At 37.3% G+C, this 24,561-nt stretch overlaps 2 protein-coding genes and 3 long non-coding RNA genes across 9 annotated transcripts; 3 read left to right on the top strand and 2 right to left on the bottom strand.

Annotated features, from left to right (window-relative positions):
• Window positions 1–886: 886 nt before the first annotated feature.
• Window positions 887–13,024, top strand: cd68 (CD68 molecule). 2 transcript variants are annotated; one of them, XM_016679533.1, is made up of 7 exons: window positions 887–900; window positions 5,523–5,644; window positions 6,764–7,197; window positions 7,307–7,426; window positions 9,587–9,656; window positions 9,935–10,105; window positions 10,801–13,024. In XM_016679533.1, exons 2-7 carry the CDS (start codon window positions 5,596–5,598, stop codon window positions 10,938–10,940), a joined length of 984 nt encoding a protein of 327 aa, XP_016535019.1. In that variant the 5' UTR covers window positions 887–900; window positions 5,523–5,595; the 3' UTR covers window positions 10,941–13,024. The 2 variants fall into 2 exon arrangements, with proteins under 2 accessions (XP_016535019.1, XP_007567947.1); XM_007567885.2 differs by lacking the exon at window positions 887–900 and having other exon boundaries at window positions 5,488–5,644.
• LOC107838115 (uncharacterized) lies at window positions 4,655–24,557 on the top strand. The gene is made up of 3 exons (XR_001664178.1): window positions 4,655–4,666; window positions 16,104–16,107; window positions 24,373–24,557. It is a non-coding gene; the product is annotated as an uncharacterized LOC107838115 (long non-coding RNA).
• Window positions 5,432–6,080, bottom strand: LOC107838114 (uncharacterized). 2 transcript variants are annotated; one of them, XR_001664177.1, is made up of 3 exons: window positions 6,052–6,080; window positions 5,777–5,967; window positions 5,432–5,658 (listed from the first exon to the last, which is right to left on the bottom strand). It is a non-coding gene; the product is annotated as an uncharacterized LOC107838114 (long non-coding RNA). The 2 variants fall into 2 exon arrangements; XR_001664176.1 differs by lacking the exon at window positions 6,052–6,080 and having other exon boundaries at window positions 5,777–6,011.
• Window positions 6,126–9,580, bottom strand: LOC107838116 (uncharacterized). 2 transcript variants are annotated; one of them, XR_001664180.1, is made up of 3 exons: window positions 9,251–9,580; window positions 9,106–9,170; window positions 6,126–6,168 (listed from the first exon to the last, which is right to left on the bottom strand). It is a non-coding gene; the product is annotated as an uncharacterized LOC107838116 (long non-coding RNA). The 2 variants fall into 2 exon arrangements; XR_001664179.1 differs by lacking the exon at window positions 6,126–6,168 and having other exon boundaries at window positions 8,739–9,170.
• Window positions 16,308–23,975, top strand: LOC103148898 (uncharacterized). 2 transcript variants are annotated; one of them, XM_007567883.2, is made up of 7 exons: window positions 16,308–16,523; window positions 18,593–18,720; window positions 18,811–18,921; window positions 20,037–20,090; window positions 21,680–21,850; window positions 22,036–22,158; window positions 23,619–23,975. In XM_007567883.2, exons 1-7 carry the CDS (start codon window positions 16,517–16,519, stop codon window positions 23,664–23,666), a joined length of 642 nt encoding a protein of 213 aa, XP_007567945.1. In that variant the 5' UTR covers window positions 16,308–16,516; the 3' UTR covers window positions 23,667–23,975. The 2 variants fall into 2 exon arrangements, with proteins under 2 accessions (XP_007567945.1, XP_007567946.1); XM_007567884.2 differs by having other exon boundaries at window positions 16,309–16,523; window positions 18,599–18,720.
• Window positions 24,558–24,561: the final 4 nt, after the last annotated feature.

Raw genomic sequence — 24,561 nt, 5'->3', positions numbered from 1 at the left:
TTTGGGGAATTTAGATGTAAAAACAATACAGTAATAATACTGTAGGTTATTTAGTTTTTAAAAATTTTAATAAAATATTGTCACAGGAATGTCACCATCTTGTTCACGCTACAATTCATTCTGGGTAAATGATGTGGAATGGTCTCACTGTCTGGCTCCTCCAGCCAAAACAATGATTAGTAACACTCTTTGAAATCGATCGATAGTGACACAGTGTGGCATTTTCTAAAATCACACCAGTCAAATGCAATATGAGGTAAAGTTACTCAAGTAAAGTTAGCCTTCCTGTGTTTACTCTGTAGACTCCAGTACAGAATTTACCATTATGCGTCATCTACCCATCGGTGAAAAAATTCCAACCTCCATGGGTGAAAAATATAACAAAAGATGTACATTTTTGTAGTAATTATGAGTTTTGGCGTATCACAAACATCATATTTTTTTAGGTAATAGGAATAATGCAACATATTTAGGCCAACATGTTCAACTAATTCTGGATCCTTTTAACACTCACCCTATACATTCCTTGAACTTATTCCACATTCTGTCCTTTTTTTACAAAAACAAACTTAGAAGTAGTTGCTTAGATAGATTAACCCAGGATAGTACATAACTGATGAAGTAGTGGAAATGATGCATGTTTATAAAATGCACAAATAAAAGTAATGAGTCCCTTAGGTCTCACATCCAGATTTATACAGAGAGTAAATCATACTCAAATGATCTTTATTTAATAATTATGTATCTTTTTGATTTTATTTGGTGGCAATAATGATTCACTATTATGCTCTACTTTATGTTGATATATCAAATAAAATCTTAATAATATGAATAAAATGAGTTGTAACATCCCAAACTGTTAAAAAATGAAAGGTCATAAATACTTGTTTGGATTCATGTGTTTACTACCCATTCTGTGTTGAACTGCAGTTGTCACCAAATATATCTTTGGTTACAACTTAGTTAATACTCTGTACTTTCCAGTGACTGTTGTTGTTATGCTGTTTGTTTCTGTGGTTTCTCAGTTCTCTGTTTTATTTATTCGCTGCAGATGTTAAAGCAGACTTCAAGGGTGGTATCTTGTATTCTCTTAATTTTTTCTCTGTTCTGCTCCAATCTCCACTTATTCCCTCTAGTTAATCCACCATCCCTCCTCTGCACATGTCCAAAATATCTCGTCCTTTTGATTTTTGTCAGAGCCAATATCTCCTCACCACATCATTGCAAGTCTTCCATCTCAAATCAACCCTAACACTCAAATCTCTTCTTTACCTTTTCTTTGCTCAGGCTGGAAGAGTCCAGGAACTTAAATCGTCCTCTTGCAACACTTCTTCGTCTGCAAGAGGTGCTGCATTTTCAAAACTTCTGTCAGTAGTAATGTAGCCTGTTAAAAACCAGCTTGAGCTACACTTTGCTTTGTCCAGAGAATCTGGGCTCTTGGCTGTTGAGAAACGATTGCTTTTTGGAGGTTGGACTGTGTTGAGGTTTTAAATTTTACCGAATTGCTAATGTTTGCCCATGACATACACTGTAGAATTTAATTAGTTGACCTTACTTAAGAAAATTATGCAAACTCATTACCTCAAAAACCTTATCTTGTTTCTGGAGTTGGGTTGTGGGGTAGCAACCTAAGTAAGGATGGCCAAACTTCCCTCTCCCCAGCCATTTGTTCCATCTCCTACAGGGGAATCCCAAGGCATTCCTAGGCCCGTTCTCATATAACTTGACATTACAAGTTATATGAGAATAAGGTATTTGGTCCAGACTTTTCCATGGTAAATCACATTTGTAAGCTGAAGTGTTACAGTTTTGTAAAGTGTTCAATATTTCCCACTGAAATGTAGTGAGGGGAGAAGTAGAAAATAGCATGGAAAGAAAAAAAAGCACTTTGTTGGATGCAGTATTGTTAAAATGCATTCCAAAACAGAAAAAGCACAATTATCAAAAATTAACCCAGCTCATGCAGAGTGAGTTGGTGAGACATTTCCTCCACAAAGTCCAAGTAACTTACGAAAAGTGAGTATTGATACTAATTTGATGAGAAGACTTACTGTTTTCAATTAAATACAATGTTTGCATCTACAGTGTATGCGCTAGCTTGATGCTAAGGAGCTTACCAGAAATGTTCTGCGCTGTAAACAGCCATCCTCCTCTGTGAGGTGGCTGTTCATGTTAATTTAATATTTGGAAGCGTGGCCAACACGGACCGAACAGATTCTTCACTTCCTCTGCTGCCATTGCAAACAGAACAAGAAAACTACAATTCTAAAACAGCGCAGAAAATCGACGTCATCGTTCATATGTTCTTCTTCTGTTCGCTGTTTGGCCCCTGGTAGAAAATCAACCGGAGACAATCTGGGTCAGGGGGAGAAAGACCAGACTGTCCTGGAAGCGAGAACCTTTTTGAGCAGAATTGCACAGGAAGGCAATGGTCAGGCTAGTAAAACTTGTCCTAAGTTTTTAAGATGAAGATTAACACACAAAAATTAAAAGGAAAAATGTGTTTGACCTTTAGAGTTTTTAAAGCTTAACATTATTTAAGTTCCATTAATCTAAATTGATCCTAATTTCTCTACTTTGTAACTATGTAAAAACTCACATGGCCTACTAAGGCCATACATGTACTTAAGACATTCATCATATATTTCTATTGCTCAAATCTGAAATCTCCAGAGAGGTTTCTGTGAGGTCAGATTTTACTTCCGCTTCTGAAAATACCAAATAAACAAATGAAACCCATGGAGACAAAAGCCTGACTTGTTAGCACTTGTGTTAGAGATTGCACATCTGACAGACAGGATGTTCAGCCAGTCATAAGACTGAGCTGAGAACAGGTTTGACAGCGACAGCAGGACAAACGTTAAACTCTGTCACAATGTGTGGTTAAGAAACCCTACTTCCTCTTTTTGTGTCACATGATGTCAGAAAATATCCTTCAAGTTTTGTCAGCTGAATAAAACCCAAATTGCAGAAAAGTGCTACATGCAGTCTTTTAGTTCTGATACAGATAATACTAACATTACTTCTGCTACTGTTACTGGAATTACATTTGTTAAACTGTTAAACTGTTACAGAGACACTGCTGAGAGAACTGCAGCTGCTGCCCAGTACTAGCTACATTTCTTTGAATAACTTGCTGCTACACTGACAACCTGCAGGATTGGTACCACAATCTCATGCAAAATCCTCCCTTTAACAACTGCATTCAACCACCCATAAGATAATAATGTGAAAAACATCTTCCATAAATAATACTTAGCAACATAAACTGACTTATGACCTCAAGATTTGAAGAGATGTTTAAAACTGATCACACTCTAGTTCTGACGCAACAAAAGTTCATCATGGCTGACTGTTAGCTCGAGCCTTCGAACATAAAGGAGCAGAGTTTTAACACTAACACACACCCTTCCTCCAGCTGAAAGTGTGTGTTGCTGCTTGATATTTTTGAATAGCACAGTGGGGAAATCATGTGAGGAGACCAGAGAAACTTTCTGGTTTATTCAGTCCACTTTCATTTCATTGAAAGCTTCTCCTCCTGCCTTTTTTGCTCTCACTCTGGTTTCGATTCTTCAATATTGCTGTCTGTTGAAGAGTTTCGGATGGTTTTGGAACTTCAGAATGAGCAGAGGAACTTCCTTTTCTGCACTGTCAAAATAAAAGCTCCTCAATATGACACATAACACCTTACTGTAATATGTACAGACCCATTTGATAAATGAAAATATTATTGAAAAGCCCATTTATTTTAGGAAATGTAGCTCTAGGTGAAACATGATTTTCCACTTTCAGCTAATAAAAACATAACATTTAAAATTACACTATTACATCATAGCAATATGTACATTTTTACTCTTTTTTAGATATCACTAAAAGAGAAACTTGATAGAGGTAGTAAAAATATGTCTTACCTTCTAGAGTAACCCAGAACTTCATGGATTTTAATGAGCGTTTTTTTATTAGTCTGCAAAACAGCAGCTGTAAACTCAGATTGATGAGTGTCTATAATGAGAGAAACAAAAGGAAAGTTCTGTAGTTTGGTTTATCACTTAAAATTTTAATGAGGGCATAGGACCCTATCTTCAGTTTATTAAAACTTGAATAATAATTTAAGTTTTTATATCTTATAGAGATCTAATTTTAAAGTCCATAATTTCCAAGTTAAAATGTGTACAAGATGATATTTTAACAAGTCAAAAAAACTCTTATGCATAAGGATTTGCAATATTGGAAACTATTCTAATGCCTTCTAGTAAACTTGCATATTTAATTGTTTATTAGATGGCCATTGAGGTTTGGTGATACTGAAGTGAGTCGGGCAGTTGGAAGAGAGTGTGAGTGTGTGACTGAAAAGCCCACAAAAGTCACTGCCATAATTGAAACTGACAAAAGTAATAAATCAAAATGTACTAAAAGGTACACAGTCTTTACCTGATTCATGTGACTCTGTTACTGTTTGTTGGTTTTTGAGGATACTTTACATTTGTATCTTTTGTAGTTTGAAGTAAAACAGCTGAACCTGTTCAAGAGGACCCAGTCTGTTTTATTTGCCATCAAGTGGATTGAAAGAGAAAACATGGACTGAGACTCGTGGCTTCACCAGCTGACTCTGCCATGCTCACTTTCCTCTCTATAATGTACAGTCGAGAACTTCATGTCATGTTTTGTGGCCCCAAACCTGCTCAGAATGAGGGAGGGGGAACAAAGTTAAGATTCAGTTTGTTTCATACTCAAACAGATTTTTACTAAAGGACCTTTCATAATTTACTTAATCTGACTGGATTGCATTGTAACTGGAATCGATCTGTTTCTAACTCTGAGGAGCTAAAGACACCATTCTACATTTGAAATACTGATATGCACTGTTTACTATGGCTAAGTTAGGTATTCTAATCCACTATTAAGTGGCTGCATTTGTTGAAAGACAGGATAGGTGGAGTGGCTCAGAATGCTTTGTATGAGTTCATTAATTAAATTTGACTATAATGAGCTTTATAGATCTACCTAAGTGTATTGTTTTAAAATAAGTATCAAATTGATGAGTTTTTACACATGTGGACAAAATTGTTGGTACCCCTTTGTAAATCAGAATGAGAATCAACTGCATTGCAAATACAAACAAAGAATTTGATTTGAGTTTCCATCATTTGCACCGTAATCAAGGTACAGTGACAAACAGCAAACAATAACTTACAGCAAAACGCTTGGTAAGTAACGTTAAGAGCAATATTTGGAAGAGAGTGTGAGTGTGTGACTGAAAAGCCTACAAAAGTCACTGCCGTAACTTGAAACTGGCAAAAGTAATAAATCAAAATGTACTAAAAGGTAACCAATGGATATTTTAACTCTACCTAGTCTGCACTTCCATCCTTAATTTTGAGAAGTTTTATTGCAATAGGCAACAAAGCTATTAAACTTAAAACAGCTCACATTAACGGGTGTTGCTTTTATTTTGAAGGATGCTGTTTGTGCTTCCTCTGCTGTTGCACTGCCTTGACTCAGCCGTGTATTTATGGAAAGAGGTGCCTCCCTCTTCTTGCATATCAGGCTGGTGTGAAGAACAGTTAACAAGGCCGTCAGTCAAGACCTGTCACCATGCAGAGAGTTGCTGTGTTGATCCTTGTTGCCTGCTGTGCTCTCACAGGTAAGGAGAAACTTCTGGGTCCATTTGGCCAGAAAAGAGTAAAAATATCAAAAACAAATATGAAGAGTTAGTAGAAAGTTGGTGGAATGGTATACAGGTAAAACCAGAATATTCTGCTACTTTACTGAATACCTGACATATTGTGTGATTCTATAGAGTAGTGAGCTGGTGCTGGAGTTTCATTACTGTATGGCAGAGTTTGATATGTTTGCTGTAAGAACTTATGCCTGAGATGATAGCAGACCCCTCTGTGACTTCCTGGATTGTTTAAAACTCTGAGCTCTGCAGTCTTTCGTTTGGAGTCACAGCTCTGAGTCACATTACTGCTGGGAGATGAGTGATGTTTGTTTCTGCATCAGTGTTCTTGTTTTGCTGATGTCGTAGGAGTGAAATAAAGAGCAGCTTACAGTGGACAATTCCATGTTGACTGTCAAATTCAACATGGAATTGTCCACTGTAAGCTGTTCTTTATTTCACCTCTATCCAGATTGCTCAGGCTTATGAAACATAAGTGAAGTCATCTTCTAGAAAGGAATTGACATTTTTCATCTTGGTCTGTTATGCAGAACTAATTTCTATTTACTTTTCTCCTATGCTTAGAATCTTTGTCTGCCTCACAGGAAAGTGGCAACATAAACTTGAGCAATTCAGCTACCATAGATAGACTGACCTTGTGCTTTAAAAAACATTGTCATAAATGTGCTTTGTCACGTAGTTAATGCATTCATTATTCTGAATAAATACAGGAAATTTTGTCGCTGATATAAACAAAATCAAAGTACATTGTTTACTCTTTTCATCATGTTTTATTACAATTTTGTAAATTGTACAGTCTAGAAGAAATGTTGCCTCCTTTCACTGTCTGCTGTCAAGATCAGACATCAGGCAGATACTCTGTGAGAATGTAAAAGAAAACCTGTATGATAAAGTTATTCAACTGAACATAACAGACATTTATGGCCTCATGCAATCAGAAATCTGTAACAAAGATGATGTGTGCATAGGGAATTTATGGCCAACCTAGTTTCTGCATTATCTAAATGTTTGCCACTTCACAATTTATGCTTCAGCAGGTTAAATGTCAGGTGAACTGAAAATTATTTTCTTCTATCTTTTTAGCACTGTCACTGGCCAAAGACACAAATGAATCCAAACCATCTTCTACTATGAGTTCTGCGGCGTCATTTCAAGATACAAGTCCTCCTAAACCTTTAACTAATACCACGACTCCTAAACCCACGACTAAACCCACGACTAAACCCACGACTAAACCCACGACTAAACCCACGACTAAACCCACGACTAAACCCACAACTAAACCCACGACTAAACCCACGACTAAACCCACGACTAAACCCACGACTAAACCCACGACTAAACCCACGACTAAACCCACGACTAAACCCACGACTCCTAAAACCACTCCCACAGTAGTACCTCAACCTACTCCACCTACCAATCTGACTGAAGGAAATTACAATTTGACCAAAGACAAAGGAGTGGTTTGTCTGATGGCTCAGATGGCGCTAAAGATCAAACTTTCCTCACAGAAGGTTTGTTTCATCAACCATTACTAACAAAGACTGCTTAAAGTCTTTTTAATTAATTTAAGTCTTCAAAATCAAAAAAAAGATTTTTTAAAATCATTTTCATCTTTTTCAGGGCAATGGAACCTTCATTATCAAACCAAACCAAACTACGGCAAGTGGTGAATGCAAGGAAACAAAAGCCAACCTGACCCTTACCTTTCAACAGGGCTTCATCACCTTCCTCTTCAATAAGGTACTTAATATTTACTCTTTCATTTTTATGTCTCATTAAGTCATTAGACTCTGTTAAGACATCCCTTGTTTTTTGCTCTTTAGACTCCAATTCCAGCTTTAGAATCATATTAGTACTGTTAGCGTAAAATGGAAATGTTTTTGTGACCCCTAGATATGGAGATTGTAGGAGTAGTGAGTGTACTGTAAAGATCAGGTTTGGTTTTCAGAAAGTTGGTGGACCAGTTGGTGTTTCTGAGAGAATCAACCTTCACCACTACGGTGGTGTATATTGTAGCTTGACTACAGAAGTTCATCTATGTAAATAAATGATGATGACAAGCCAACTTGTAACAGATTATTTCATAGAAACTCGAATTAGAGAAAGATGCTTTAAAAAAAGGGAAGTACATTTGGCAAACTGCTTCTAAAAACACACGCAGGCAAAGCTACAGCAAACTCCTTTATCCTCACTGATCTCTGGGATTCACTCAGTGGTTTAAATAATCCAGTCTGAATAAAAGTTGGTAGCTCTTTGCTTATATGTCATTGAGAAATTAATTGCTTTAAAAGGTTACACTGATTTCTTTCCACTATGATGAAAAAAGGCAAATTTTTTGTGCTATTTGTGTTTCCCGGATAAAGGATTCTATGACCTAACTGTAAGCAGGTTTTCTTCATTCCTCCATTCTCTGTTGTGAGAAGCTTGGTTGGGTTCCAATCAAACAAGAAACAACACGAGGGATGATACTACTGGGTGAAGCCACTGTGCTTGAGAAGAAAAACAGGTTCCTGACTGCTTCAGTGCTGGAGTTTGGTTGAAACACATTGGGGTCAAATAGATATCAATTCAGTAAAGTAGAATTCAGTCAAGCAAATGAATCGTGAACTCATGAAAGAAAAGATTCCAGAAGTAACAGGTCAGCTGAGGAGGAACTCAACTTGACATCTGTAAACAGGAACTGTGTGTGGAGCAGTTGACCTTATCATTAACTAACCTTGTTTAGAGAGCTACAGGTGCATTTTATACTTTAGTTGAGCTGATTTAGTGTTAAATGTGTTCCTGAAGCTCATTATTCCACAGACATAAGACTATTTGATGAGAAACCTCTTTAGGGACAACTGATTATTAATATGAGAAAATGGTAAATGGCTTTTATTTGTATAGTTATTTGAGAACCCTGAAATCCAGGGTCTCTGGGGGTCCAGAGAACCCCCAGAGCGTTTCACACTACATTCGTCATTCACACACACATTCACACACTGATAGTGGCAAGCTACTGATCAGTAGCCACAGCTGTGGCTACCTAATCTGTCAACACAGATTAGATACATTTTTTTCATTCTTTTTTTTTCTTTAGGAAAACAGAGAATTGTTTTAAGATAACTCCTGGGGAAGGACTGGTCATCGTTTGGTGTAGCAGCCGATGGGAGGATAACAGAATGTTGGCCTAAACTGGGGGTGTGGGCCTGTTAGGTCTTAGTCATTTTATGTCATTTTCTATTAAATTTGAACAATCAGTTAAAGAAAAATTATTTATTTATGTAAGAATTTTGTGATTTTCTTGATTTTAAAACCTTATAACAAAAATATAACTATTATTCTTTTACTTAAATATCTAAGCAAATTTCCTATAGCTAAAACGTTAAAAATAAGCTGTTAGTTTTGAAGGATTGTGTTGCCTTTGTAGGTCTACTCACATTTTATTTTGCTGTACCCAAGGCAAAAATGGCTGCTCTGGTTGTAATGCTCTCTGACCTCCAGTCTAAACACACAGACAGAATGTTGTGATGACAAACCTTTCACAACACCTCGCTATGTGGGTAAAATGTGAACCACGGTTACCTGGACAATGGGCAGGTCACTCTGCAGAGCTGTGGAAAGGGAAGTTCTGTTCTGTTCCAGCAGAGGGGCTTAAAATCCCAGCTTCTAATTTTTTACTTTTTATCTCTGAATGAGAGAGACCAAATATAAACTTCTGTATACATTTTTTAAAAATATGTAAAGAAATAAGAATAAACTAAAATTTGAAATCCTGGACCGTAGATTCCCTGGATTTCAGTTTAATTTCAAAAACAGCTTGTTTATTTTTAATTAGCATCTCCAGTATTTTATCAGCCTCTGAATTTCATGTGTACAAAAGCAATAATAACGAGTTGTTATTCTCTTTTGTTTCCTCAGAGTGTTGCTAATAACACCGCCTATCTAAATGCTGTGTCTTTCAATCTGTCCTACCCCTTGACAAACTCAGGTGAGTTGAAGACACTCCGTCATGCTGATTAGACTTTGGACTTTTTGCATTTGTTCACTGCATTCTCAACAGGATAAAAAAAAAGTCAGCTTTCTTCCTGGTTTGTGTTTGTGGCTTAATTTAGACTTTCTCTGTTATGTGTCTGAAAAGCATGTGATGCCAGTAACTATCAACCTTTTTTCAGTCCAGTGTAGTCCAACAAGTTTGCTTTAAATGTCATCTCATCATTATATTATCTCCGATCAGCACCTGAGAATTTCCTTGTCATGATGTTTCAGGAACTCAGAAGTACAGTGAAAAGAATGACTCGGTGCATCTGTTTGCTGCAAAGATCGGACACTCCTACTCCTGCAAGGATGAATCTATCTTCCTGGGAAACGGACTGAGCCTCGAAGTCTCTAACAACAGACTGCAAGCTTTCAATGTCACTAAGAATGAATTTGGCCGTCGTAAGTGAAAACACAAACACAAAAAGACAGCTTCTTTGTGATTTATACATTTACATTGTGATTCACTCCCTTCCATTTGAATGAATAATACCAATTCTAAACAGTAATTTACCTGCTGATGTCTTGAAGCCCTTCATCATGTTAAATATTTCAAAATATGTGAAAGTGAACCCAGGCCAGAACTGAGTGGGCTTTGCTTCTTGCAATGCTTCATGGAGGTGCTGCCTGCTCTGACGGTCTCATGATCTGCAACACTTTGGACAAAATGCTGCAGTTCAGGAAAAGCGGGTTTAACAAGTCAACCAGTCTCTAAGCCTTCCACTTGTTGTTTACATGAGTTGAACTTAGGTTCAGGATCTTCTTCAGAGGTTTTTGTGTCACTTCCTTCAGTGTTTCTTGGCGTAATGCCACCACAGGTGAGAAGGTGAACAGGTTGGCTGAGTGTTGTCTGATCTTGGTAAGATAGTGACTGCTCATAGCCTCTTCACAGAGCTTGTTTTTATTAGCAACTGGATTGCCAAAAAAATCTTCTGACTGGCATGTTAAGTTCAGAAGGATCTTCCATGTTAATATTCACCCACACATTGAACCATAGTTTAAATGGGACAATCAGATGTTAAGTTAGGTTTCTGATGTTGGTGTTAAAGCACTCATATGAAATCACTGAATTTTTGTGCCTTTTGTGTCTCGCCCAGCTGACCCCTGCCCAGCTGACCAGCCTGACTACCGCGTTGCCATCGCAGTGGGAGTGACTCTGCTGGTGCTCATTGTCATTGTGCTGATAGTGTACCTGCTGGGCCGCAGAAAGAGGACAGCTGGCTACCAGTCGCTCTGAGGACTGACCGGCCGTAGGTCTAAAACAAGTGACCTTCTGAATGAGGGATTGTGGGTAAAGAGGCACTTCCACTGAGCCGCCTCCCATCCCCTTTTACTAAGCCTATTTGTTGCTGTTTTTCTGATGTATTACTATTGATAACATTTGAACCAAAGATATACAATACAACTTTAAACACACAGGTCAAAAATAACTCACACACTTAATTATAGACTCTTTAATGAATCCATGTAGATAACTTTTATATGTTTTTACATACAACCACACAATGTTACACAAGTTTGAGCCCAAATTTCATCAAATTGAAAATGTACAACTTTATGGGACACTAAATTCTCTTTAAACTGACATTGTCATAAAAACTGACTGAGAAGTCAAAGTAAAAGACTCCAGTTAGCATTCTTGTTTTGCTAAAAAACGGATCAATAAGGGATTGATTAAATTCTTGGATGTAACATTACTGCTCTTTTTTTGCTGTCCTGAGTATTATACCTTTAAAGGTGAAATTTATTAAATTTTAATCCAGAATTTACAACCAGGTTTAATGAGCATATTCCTGATTAACTGTCTCCTTAAATCTATTGATTTTTTTTGAAAGGTAACTTCCTGTTTGTAATCATTGGGCATTCAGAACATAAGTGGGTTGATTTACACTTGTGAAATAATAACTAACATTAAGGAGAAAACTGAAAGGGATTATTTTGACGTTAATTGCACTGATTGCTGTTCACTTGTCTTCTGTGGAGTTATACTGTCCTTTCATTTAAATGTTGTGACTAATCTTAAAGAGCATTGCCTGCTGCAAAACCTTATCCTTATTTTAAAATTGTAACTTGTAATGTAAAAAAAAAAAATCCAGTCTAGGTATAGATGTTTTTAGGATGACTTGAGGTTAGTCAGTGAGACTGCACTCATGATTTTACAAGTAGTAAGAAATGAACATGTTCACATGAAAAGTTGTGATTCCAAGCTTTCTAACTAACCGTTTCTGGTTCCAGTGCTCGCTGCAGAACATTCTAACAGTTTCCAACATCTTTTCTTTGTCAGTCAAAAATGAATGTGCTGGAAATTTGCCTTGATGATCTAAGAAATGCTTTCCTGCTAACATCTGGTGCTGCTGCCCCCCTCCACTTCCAGGCAGGAAAGCAGGAAGCAGGGCAGGAAGTGTTGGACTGTTGAAGCCTGAGCCAGTCTGAATCCAATCAAACAAACACTTCCATGCAGTCAGACATGTCATTTTATAAACTTCACATCCATTTTTTTTAAATCTAGAGTGTTAATTTGCATATAATTTTTATTTGGTTGTGTTTGCCCCAGAATGCCATTTAATGCATATTTGATCTAGTTTTTGTTGGTCAAATTGTTTTTGGCTTTAGATAGTTACATTTTCCTCTCGAGATGAAAGTTTTTCATACAGACACATCATGTTTCGCTCCAAATTATTGATCATGGGAGAAAATATTACACAGCAGAAAATGTATTTCTAAGGACTGATGCAGCATATTATCTCCATCAGCTGATGTATCATTGGCTTTCTACTGTTGTTGGATCAAATGAAGAAGATTCTACGTGCAATTGTAAAAATCCACTAACAAACTCTGAAGGGAATTTCTTGCAAGGAATCATTCCAATTGTTATTCATTTAAAAAGGGAAAAATCAAACAAATAAAAAAATCATCTGAATAAAAAGCTTTCATAATTTCTAATCAAATGCTTTCTGAATTTTTCTTGTGAGATTCAAGAAAGTGTCGTGTTTGAATGTAGAAAGTCCCTAGGTGGCTCTTCTAAAATATGTTTTATGAAACTAAGCCATGATGCGTCATTTTCACTGAGAACATTTGAATTGTTACATATAATAGAAATCTTGCATGCTGTGGTTTGGGACAATGTACGTTCTTCTTGTAAACATCTTGATACTACACTATTAATACCTCCAGGTCCTGAAGTTGATGCACTGTGATGCAGGTATGTGTACAGATCCCCACTGGATTTACAGTATGTCAGCAATGATCATGTATTTGCTGCATATGAACTGTATTATCAGTTCCTGGCTTCCTTTGCCAATAAAAACAAATATTTCTAAAGAGCGTTTGTGTTTATTGTGAGACATGTAAAATGATGCGTGTAATAATGGATCAATGTTTGGTAAGTTTATAGGATCAAACTCTGCTTGATAAGATTTTACGATTGTCCATGGAATGCATGGTTTAATGAAATAAGGCAAGACACTTACAGGGCAATGGGCCGGCTTGGAGAACAGGTGAGGATTGAAGGACCCTGTGAGGAATGGGACAAACTGAGGAGCTTAAATACTAAGGGAGCGGTGGAAGTGACAACAAAACCAAAGTAGATGAGAAGGAAAAGCAGGAGTGTGAAAGCTGACAGGGGAAATCAGGAGATAGGACACAGCTGAGCAGGGGAGCAAGTGTCAGGCTGAGGGAAAGGAGAAAGATCAACAAAGCAGAGAGAACTGAAGGGAGAAAGGCCTGAAACCAACATAAACCATAAACAGAAAGAAACATGAATGTAAGGGAAAATAAGAATACATGAACAGGCGATAAACTAAAATGGTAAATCTAAGCATGATCAAAAACAGAAACTTAAATGGAAACCAAAATTCTAACACCTAAGGATGATACCATAATTGTATTAGTTAAGTTATTTTTTGTGTTAAAATAATCAAGAAATTGACTGCTGATTCTGCAGAGCATTGCTGACTAAGCTGTCCTGTCAGAGTGAGGTATAGGTTGGAAAGGAGAAGTTTCTCTGACTGACATGAAAAATACTTTCAGTTCCTGATGTAGCAGATGTCCAATGAAGTCTTCTTCAAATTCAAACAAACATAAAACCGAACAGTTTGGTTTTTGTTAATATTTTAACCCCTTTTAAAGATGGATACATCCATCCATTTTCTGTACACCCTTGTCCCTTAGTGGGGTTGGGAGGGTTGCTGGTGCCTATCTCCAGCTAACGTTCTGGGCGAGAGGCGGGGTCACCCTGGACAGGTCACCAGTCTGTCGCAGGGCAAGATAGATAGATGTTTATGTAAATCATAAACAATGTAAAGAATGGCATCTAATTAGTTTTCAAAGAAATATAACCAAATGTACAAAATTGTCAAGTCAGCCACTACGGCCCTATTTGACCCAAGGCCCTCCCTTGCTGTCAAATTTAACCCTTGTGTGCTTTTGTTATTCAGTTAATGCTGAAAGGCCTTGCGGTTGACCAGCTCCATATATTCTACAATCATACAAGAAGGTCATTAATCCCAAACAAGTTTACTGGAGCAGTGGGATTCATTAACACAAAGCTACTCTAAGGATTTTGACCATTTAAAAATAGAAGTAGAGTTAAAATCTCAGAACATGCTTTTTAATAATGACTCAGTCATGAACCAGAAAATTTGTGATATAAACTGAAGGACACTTATCAAACTAAAACTCTCAGATGCTAGGATTTGTGGTTATAAAAAGATTTATTAAAAGTAAAAAGCAGCTATAGGATCAAATTTTCAAAGCAAAATCCATCTATAAAAAACCTCCAGAGGACAGAAGTCTCCCATCCCCAGCCCCAAAATCACTCTGGGCCCATTGTCAGGGCCCATTATCTAATGGGCCCTGATCTATTTGTCTCGTAAAGTAGACAAATAGTCTAAATAGTAAAGTAGATAAATGTCTTGAGATGACATTTGTTTCAAACTGGTGCAATATATTGAACTGGACTGAAATATTTTCTTTGCTAACATTGTAAATTAGCACTATAAATGTATAGCTAGAAGGAAAGTGTGTGTTAGTAGAAGTTGTCCAGGGAACAGGGAGGAACAGAAGACAGCTGCCTTACGGGGATTTATGGACTGTTACCAAGAAGAAGACGAGAAAGAGCAGAGCCAACAATGCAGATGAGAGGAAGGAAGCTGTTAAAGCAAGCTGGACTTCCATTACACCTCAGCAGAACCACAGCTTGCAGCAGAACCCTGAGCCAGTACTGAATACATATGGAACATACACATACTGTTGAGAAGGCCTGCTTTTCTAGATTAAAATCTTTTCCATTCGTCCGCTATAGTATTCTAATTCTGGAGACAGCGAATTTTACATGATTACATATATTCTACAAAAGTTACATGAGTAGATTTAGGATAAGTAGTTTTGCTGCTTCATTTTTTTCTCTTTTACCTACATCAACATTATTTTAAAGACACAATACTTTAGCTCAATGTTTTGGCTATTATGCCTCTGCTTCCTTCACTAAGTGAAGAAGAAGAAGAAACATGTTTTGTTCAAACATAAATAAAAAGTGACTGAAGATTTTGGTTTGTGAAAAATCTCTATTATTTGTTTTTCTGCCTGTTTTAATTTTGTCATTTAAAAATACCAGAATGAACACATCAGTTTAAATTTTAATTTTAATATATAATTTTTAGAAACATAAATCAGACATTCTAATTATTATACATTATAATCAAAAAGTCTCATCCTCTGAGACTTTTTGTTGGCAGTATTGAAGTACGTTGCTAGAATACATTTTGTTCTCTGCTTTATCCACCTGGGTGAAAAATTGTTGACTTTTTTATCTCAACTGATGTTCTCCTTTAGGATGGAACCACAGCTGGACAATGCCAGACCAGATGTAGCTTCTATGGAGAGAAAAAAACTTAGAGAAAACTTAAACAGTTGAAATAAGAGAAAATAATACAAACTGAAGAAAAGTAGAAGAAGAAAGAAGTAGCAGAGTGAGGAAAAGTGGTAAGTTTTCCTCCAGCAGCCTAGTGGCATAACTAAAGAGACACCTCAGCCTCTTTAGTTACTGAGGCTAGAATGAGGCTTGAGAGAGGTCAAAGGTCAGATCTAAATCTGATAGAGAAAATGTGACTGGACTTGTTAACAGGTGATCCACCCCAACCCGACAGAGCTGCAAGAGTTTAACAGGAAGAATGGAGGAAAATTGCAGCGTCCAGAAGACTGACAGCCATTGACTCACTGCTGGGACTGGAGTCAAAGGTGCATCTGTTAAATTGACTTGAACAGATATGTAAATATGTATGTTACATATTTATATTTGTCATTATTTTTTGTAAAAAAAAATATCCTTTTGAATTTGACATTAATATGTTTGTTTGTTTTTTGTTTTGTTTTTTTGTCTTTTTTGGTCAAAAAAGTCAAGTTTTGTTTATCATAATTGATTTGTAAAAAGTAATAAAAGGGTAGAACAGTTTGGGGGGTTGAATACTTTTCATAGACACTGATGGTATGGAGCATTTTATAATAGCTTCTGTGTAAAATGAGGTGTGTAAGCAGTGTGACTATAAGTGACCAGATGTCAGTTAGGAACTTGAACAGGCTGTGCAGTCGAACCATCAGAAAGCAGAAGTATCGGTTCCCAGCTGAGAGTGGGCTCCTCTCTTCCCCCGACGTGGGGCGGCGGGGCGTGGACTCCGTGTCCCACAGACATCCGCAGCCAAAGATTGCAAAACCTTCGACTGGAAGCGAAGATCAACGCAGAAAAACACCCGCAGCTTTTCCATCTAAACAGAAGACAAGAAAAAGGCGACCGGGGCGAAGTCCAATTCTGTGATCATGGCAGGTAAAAAGGAGAATTCGCGCTTGCTACAGATAACAGTGAGGGAAACTTTTTGTTTTGCTTGTACTTTTAGTTTAAACAGGACAAACTGAGACGCTTAGTCTCCGCTGTTTTCCAGAGTTTGTGCTCTGTCGCTGTTGTTATGAACTGCTTCTTGTTTCAGATAACGGTTCATGCTGGATGATAATGGACTAATCAGGCCGTCATAAGACCCTCTACTATTAATACAATACAATTACTACGTCTGTAACGATGTATTATGTTGAAATATTACGTGACTGACCAGAAAAGTACATGGCTGTCAAGTTGTATTTTTACATCAGTTTACCAATATAAAAAATGTATAATTTTCTTTCTACCTCTTAGATGTATATGACCTTTTTTTGGTCTTTCACATAAAATTCCAATAAAATAGATTTGTGCCTGTGGTTGTAATGTGACAAAATATGGAATAGGGTTATGAATACTTTTGTTAGACTGTACCTGTATCATCTGCATTTGTTTTGTAACAGATTATCAGTTTTACTATACTATTGCTACATCAGTAGAAATATCAGTTCCATGGCCACAGTTGGATAAAATCCAGCTGTGGCCCTCCTGCTTCAGCTCAGTGAACTCCAGCTACTGTGATAGGATGCCAATTGTGAATTAAATTTAACTGCTAAATAATCCTGTCAACTGTTTTTGTTGTGGAAGTGGAAGCAGTTGGGAACAACAGCAGCCCAGCCATGTAAAATCACAGATTATTGTGTAGAGGTCACCAGCTTTTTACAGTCAGTAGCTTCAGTCCTCCAAACGTCATATGGCCTTTAGATTGGAGAAAAGCAGAGAGCCTCATGCAGCGGGTTTCATTGGCCAGGCTGCTGCATTTCAGCCTTGCATAACCAAGGCAATGCACAGTCTCAAATGTAAATTCAAAAATACTTTAGTGATTCCAAATGGAAATTTGATGTAAAGTATATAATCACCAGAATCCATAGCAGTAGAGACATGTTCTTTGAAATGTTGCATCATGCCTCTTGTCTGCTAATCCAGTCAACAAGCCTGGAGTTTGGCAATTATCATGAAATCACCTCTTGCATGACTGAAATTGTGTTAAGGATAAAGTTTGATGGAGGGATGATCCTGCTAGTTTTTTTTTTTTTCCAGGAATTGGGATCAGCCGCTTGCTTGTATTAGGAACAGATCTAAACATTTCTGCATACCAATACAGTTTTAAAACAACATTATACTCCCAAATTTTGGGGCCCAGTTGGAGGTGACCCCTTCCTTATACTAGCACACAAAGCAGGGCCAGTATATGAATGAGTGAGTTTGAGGTTTGAGAAAACTGACTGACCTGTGCAGAGTCCTGACCTAAGAGACAGGGCTTTCTTATGGAACATCAGAGTGGCACCTTATAAATACACTTCAAGGTTCTGTGGTGACACAGAGGTGAAGCACCGCCCATGTATGGACGCCTTAGTCCTCGATGCAGCGGTCACAGGTTTGAGTCCCAAACTGATGACCTGTGTGCATATCTTTGGCCTCATTACCCATTTCTCTGTCTGACCACTCTCAAAATAGATCCACTAAAGCCAATTAAAAAAAAGAAATACACTTCAAGAAGAATATATATATATATATATATATATATTTTTTTTTTACAAACTAAGCCTTTCCAAAAGAGCTGAAGTTGTTACAGAATAAATTATTACACTAACTTCTCATGGATCCTTATGGAATAAAAATAGAATGAAACTCAAGTTGCGGAGGTAGACGAGCAGAAACTTTTGACAGCGTAGAGTGCTGTGTGTGTTGCTGCCTTTGTGTCCAAGAGCTTCTCCAGAAATATATTTTCATCTCAATTAAACATTTTTCAACCTGGATGAAAAAATGACACCCATTTTGAAGTGACATCACAACTGCATGTTATGACATCTTATTTGTCTTGTTAATGGTTCGATCAATATTTGTTCTATGTTGGTGTTAAACTAACTAAGCTGAAATTAATCATATCAATTTCCACAATATGCACAGTGAAAGTATCAAACATTGCAATTAAGGCTGTTGACTAAACATGGCAGTGTTAGTTTCAGATGAGACAGTAGCTGTGGAGCAAGGGGCCAGCCCAGCCCAGAGCCCGCTGGTTGCCGTCACGTTTCAGAGGAATGCCAAAAGGAAGGAGAAATATCTGGAAGCTGAGCCTAAAGTTCTTGGGGTATGCTGTGTGAGGGTCTATGTATGTTTAAGTCTTTGCTTTTCAACTATTTTGCAGCCTTAATTGAACTACTTTTTCTTTGTTCCACAGATAACTCAAATCTGCTTCAGTGTGTATATGATCATCAGTCTCAGTTTGTTTAGGGCTAAAGGTCTGAGTTCTTCTGGATCAGATATTCCTTTACTCGTCTTTTCCCTGCTGGTAAGTGCCCAGTAGAATCAAACTGGAGGTTCACCTGAAGCCTCTACTGTTCTTTACTGATGCACATGCAGCCACACACTTCCATTGGAGAAACCTCACACATCCAGACATGACAGCTGCAGAAAAACTGTTTATTACTCTGATGTTTATAAGTACGAGTTGGACAGACGGTGCTTTTCATCCAAAGTTATTCAATTCTAAAATAATGCATGATAATAGTTTTCATCCTTTCAGATGGAAACCAGTCATCTTGGACATAATCTCACTCAGATACTAGCACAAGGTGTTTATTGGCAATGGTACAGTGGATACAGTGCCTTACAGTAGTAGTCATATAGTCATATGACCCAGAGATATAGGGAATATGAGGGCGAAAGTTCTAGAGACCAAAATAAATGATTTGGCCTACATGCCAAACTAACACTGCACGTTTCCATGGGGATGTTGTTACTGAGCAAGGACATGGAAGCAGGTCAGGGTTTAAAGGGGGCATTATATAAAATATACTTTTCTGTCCTTTATATCATGTTATAATGTTATTCCCTCATCAAAACACAGATGGAGTGTTGCTTTGGTTCATCCTGCATGTTTGTGGAGTCCTTGAATATCCCATGGCAACCATTCGGGGGTGCCTAAACACTTGCTCTCACAAAGCGCCACCTATTTCCACAAAACTCCCCCTCTAGTATGTACTAGAGGCAGCAACAATTAGCAAACACCTGGTGCCGACTATAAGCACTGTTTAGTTACGTACTTATATACTTTAATGTGGGATGCATCTTGGAGGGTTTTTTTTAGTTCTCCCAAAACTCCAGAAAAATAAGCTCTCAGTTTGAAATTCAAAAATTTTAAACAAGTATATTTAACAAGAAATATAATTTTGACAGTACATTGAGCAAAAACGTCAAAGTGAATGTTCTGATTTCCTCAACAAGTGGAAGTCAAGTGGATGATAGTGCCCAACTACACTGAGAATAATGAACACTTTTCCCAACAATAATGCTTCCATCACCCCAAGCATGCAATATTTTGCTGTGTTCCTCTGCTTAATGCTATGATGATGGGTTAACTAGAAAAATGTTAAATTTATCTATGATCATGATTTGTCATTGCAGATAATTGTAGCTGGGAGTGTAGCTGTTGCAGCAAAGAACCTACATCTGCCAACAGTAAGTCATTGCTGAACAAATGCAACGCAGCGTAGCTTGATGTTCTTCTTGTCACTTTTCATGTCATTAACTTCACCAGTTACACTTGTCAAAATCCTCAAAGTTTCACCTTTAACATTCCTTCCTCCTGCTATTACATTTTTAACAATTTCCCTCCTTAAAGCAGAGCTGAAATTTCATCATGTTTACATAATACCTGTTATTAAATAATCATCCAAACTCTATGACTGTTTGCTGGTCTGGATCCGATGGTCGTCCATGTTTTGGAGGAATAATAAATGAATTCCCATTCCTGATTTTTCCAAAACAATTTCTTTTGGCCAAATGCCAGAATAACTAGAGTCCTTTTAGATATTTCCTTTTTGACTTCTGGAACTTACATACATTAAGATGTCTTTAAAATAGTTTGTTATGATGATGATGTTTTGGTTCTGTAATGCTTAGCAGGCTAATTTACAGCTTTAAGTCCAATTAGGGCACACCTGGGAATGTAGTTTAAGGCACAGTATTTGCTAAAAGGTATTAGTAATTTCTACATAGGTTACAATTTATTGTAACCACCTCTCATGGCAATCTTGCTCCTGCACTTTTTTAGCTTGACAAATTTAGTTTTTGTTATTGTTAAATTTTAATTTGACATTTCAGATTGCTTCACTTCTACCACTGCTTCCACATTTCTTTATTTAATGGTAAATGTTGTAAACTTTGTATACAATTTACATCTCTCTTCAGATCTTTGTCTTTTGAAACAAAGAAGGAAAGTCAACTAAAGATTTTTCAAATAGCAGAAGTAATTTTTCTTTTCTGTGTGTTGCAACACAAAACTAGATTTGTGTTCTGTAAATGTTTTACATGTTACATTCAGCAAAAGCATAAAAAGCCAGATTACACTTTGAAAATACTGTCAGGAGCAAAAACCTTATCCTGTTCTGGTGTGTAATTGGACTAAAATGGACTAAAAAAAAGAAGAAGCTTCTGAGGCTGAGAGGAAGATCTCAAATATTAAAGGATATCTGAAAAGTTTGACACAAATTTAACAGTTAATGCAATCCACCAAATTGTAAGTATTTAAACTTCCGTACTCTAAGAAAATTTGTATTGTATCTTATTTTTCTGTTATTCAGTAAATGAAACAAATTTAGATGAACTGGCCTCAGAACAGGAAAGGTCAGATTTACATATGAAAATATCAACAAATGAACAATAAGATGCCAAGCTGTACAAGCTGTTGTTTGTCTTTGAACACAGAAAAAGTGTTTCTTGACACTAATAGAGCATCTGTTAAAAAGACTCTGCAGTCATCTTCCTTTATTTGGCAGTACTGGTACTGGTAATCTTGTGCAACCAGAGATGATCGGAACAGGATGCAAAACTGCTGCAAATCAGAGTACTGTGAAAAACCCTCTAACTGACACCAGCAGTTTCCAGCAACCAGCTGCTGAGGAGAAACAGAAGTGAAACTTATGGTGACACTGACTCTTGTTATATGATGGCTTTACTGTGAGAGGTTCATTCTTTTTTGCTGTTTAATATGTGAATGTGTTCAAAGCAATCTATATTTATATAAAAAAACCTTTGTTTTGTGACAGCTCACGGCCTGTTTGGTGATGCAGATCTTGGCATGTGTTGCCTCTTTCTTGAACATGATCTTCACCATAATACTTCTGGGAGTCCCATCCACCAACTGCTGGTTTAATTCTTTTGAGAGAAACACCGTCAACAGTACATATAATTACAACACAATCTGTCAGCAGGTTGAGGTAAAGGCTGAATAATATTCCTAAAAACCACACCCTCAAGTTCATATGAGAAGTAAAGTCCAGTTTTAGGAATTGAAGAATGAATGTTGGATGTTAACTGATATTGTGTAACATATGAAAGGAGTTGATGTCTGAGTTCAGGAGTTTAGCTGTAGTTCATGCTGACTCATTCTATCCACTTTCAGAGCATCCATTCCCATTTCTTTGCTGGAGGGATTCTAATCCAGGCCTGTCTGCTGGCCATCTCTGCCACCCTGGCTGCCTACTGCTGCAAGGTGGTCAACTGTTGTGGAGCGGCCAACAAAATGGTGAGTTCACAAACCAACTGACTTAGTAAACCAATAATGAAGATTCCCAAGGTAGATTGTTTATGCTCAGTGTTACTATTTGTTTTTCAGGAGGAAAGATAAGAAAAAAACAAATCCCCATTAAAATTTCAGGTTAGAAAAACTGAGGGCATAATTAGTCATTTCAGGGCTATTTTTTTTCTCCTGTGATATTTGTTCTGTACATTCCAACTGAAAACTGATATTTGATTACATATATTTTTTGTAAATATTAAGAGAATAAAAAGCTGTAATGTACACATTTTCAGCATTCAGTGGTTTTTGTAGGAGCATCCATCGGACTGGTCCATTTCATATTCTGGTCCAGTCACTTTGGTAATTGTTGATCAAAGAATAACAAATAAACTGCTTCACCAACTGCTTTTTTCAACAAGCAAAACACAAATATATAATTAACATGCATTGCCATATTCAAAGGGCCTTTCAACACTTTTTGTCCTGATTTTGTTGAACATTTGAATACTGGAAATATAATGAAATGTTTCTCCTCTAAAACAACACTCATGCTGCACATCCACATTTCCTGGAAGACTTGTAGTATCTTCCATAAATATTCATAATCTTTGAATTTTTCTTTCCTATTTTATTACATTACCAAACTTAAATGGATTATTTTGTGTCAGAGCAACAGTGTACTCCAATGCACTTCAATATTGCTAAAGGAAAATGACTGCACGGTTTTGAAATTTTACTACAAATAAAAATCTAAAAATTGTGTTTGGCTTTAATTCATTTCGATTTATATACTGCTGACTCAGCCCCCTTTATTAAAATAAAAATCCAATGCAACCAATTCACTTCAGAAGTGACGTAATTGGAGATAAGAGTGTCTGCCTGAGGGTCACTTTAATTTCAGTATAGTCACATAAAAAGATAGGAAGCCCTCTCACACATATTAATGTCTTATCCCGCTTATTTACTGCTGGAAAATGAAGTGTTTTAACAGATATAATCAAAAATGTGATTTTTAGCTGCAGGTAAAAATCTGGAACACCGTAGCCATGTGTTCCAGAGTTGAAGCTGGTTTACCCCGGTTAGCTGAACACACAGCTCAGGCAGAGGGTTGTGAGTTAAAGCCGGTTTGGTTTATCAAACAGAATGTAAACCTTCAAACATCTCAGGTTCAGGAAAACAATTGACAAACATTCCACTGTATTAAACAAAATACATATTCATTCATCCCACTAATTATTTTTTCTCAAAAAATAATTGAAATTACAATTATTTACTGCTCTGTCTAACATAAAATCTAATATTCTAAGTATTCAATGTATTTTCTAGTTAAACCTAAATGTAGATATGTTCTAGATGTATAAAAACATCTTAAAGGTATTGTATGTTAGTTTTCAGAAATAAAAACAAAATTAAGCTAACAATATTATTATAAGACTCAAATGTTTTTTTTCTTTTTGCCTCCGCAGCCAGTGATCACGATCCAATCACCAGCCGACCAGCAGAAAGAAGGATGACCAGACTATGTGCAGCTGCAGATTTAAAGCTCAACTAATCCTTATTTTATGCCAACTATAGTTCTAATTATTTTGCTTAAAGTCAAACCACTAATGCACTCCTAAAACATATAAATATCGAACTTATAGTTTTTACCCCACATATAACTTTACCTTTTTTGCTCTCCATTTTCAGTCTTTTAGAAAGTCTACACACAGTGCATAACATTTGAACACTGAAGATGTTTTGAAATGGCCTGATGGAATGCAGCTTGCGCTAAGTGCAGGAAATATTCCTTTGTAAGATGGATGTAAACAGGTCTGCATTCAGTCAGATTCTTTGTCATGCTAAGCGGTACAGACAGGATCAGCTGTAAAACATGTGAAGCCGTTGGTGTCCAAGACACTGTTAAACACCATCCATCCATTTTCTTCCACTTATCTGGGTTGGGTCGCGGGGGCAGCAGCTTCAGAAGGGAGGCCCAGACTTCCCTCTCCCCAGCCACTTCTTCCAGCTCCTCCGGGGGAACCCCGAGGCGTCCCCAGGCCAGCCGAGAGACATAGTCCCTCCAGTGTGTCCTGGGTCTTTCCCGGGGCCTCCTCCCGGTGGGACGTGCCCGGAACACCTCACCAGGGAGGCGTCCAGGAGGCATCTTGACCAGATGCCCGAGCCACCTCAACTGGCTCCTCTCGACGTGGAGGAGCAGTGGCTATGCTCCTGAGTCAGAGGCCTGTAATGCCCAAAATAACATGGACATTACAGGCCCATGCACAGAATGCCCTGGCATCCTGTGCAGGGTGTGCCCAGTAAAAGATGAAAACTATGTATTATAAACATTGATATTGCAAATGAACTTTTGATCTGATACTTGAAATGTGAAACAGTGAATATCTGAATATCCATCCATCCATCCAT

Source organism: Poecilia formosa, unplaced genomic scaffold, assembly GCF_000485575.1.
Source record: "Poecilia formosa unplaced genomic scaffold, Poecilia_formosa-5.1.2 Scaffold214, whole genome shotgun sequence".
Lineage (NCBI taxonomy): Eukaryota > Metazoa > Chordata > Actinopteri > Cyprinodontiformes > Poeciliidae > Poecilia > Poecilia formosa.
This window is presented reverse-complemented; position numbering and strand designations above follow the sequence as displayed.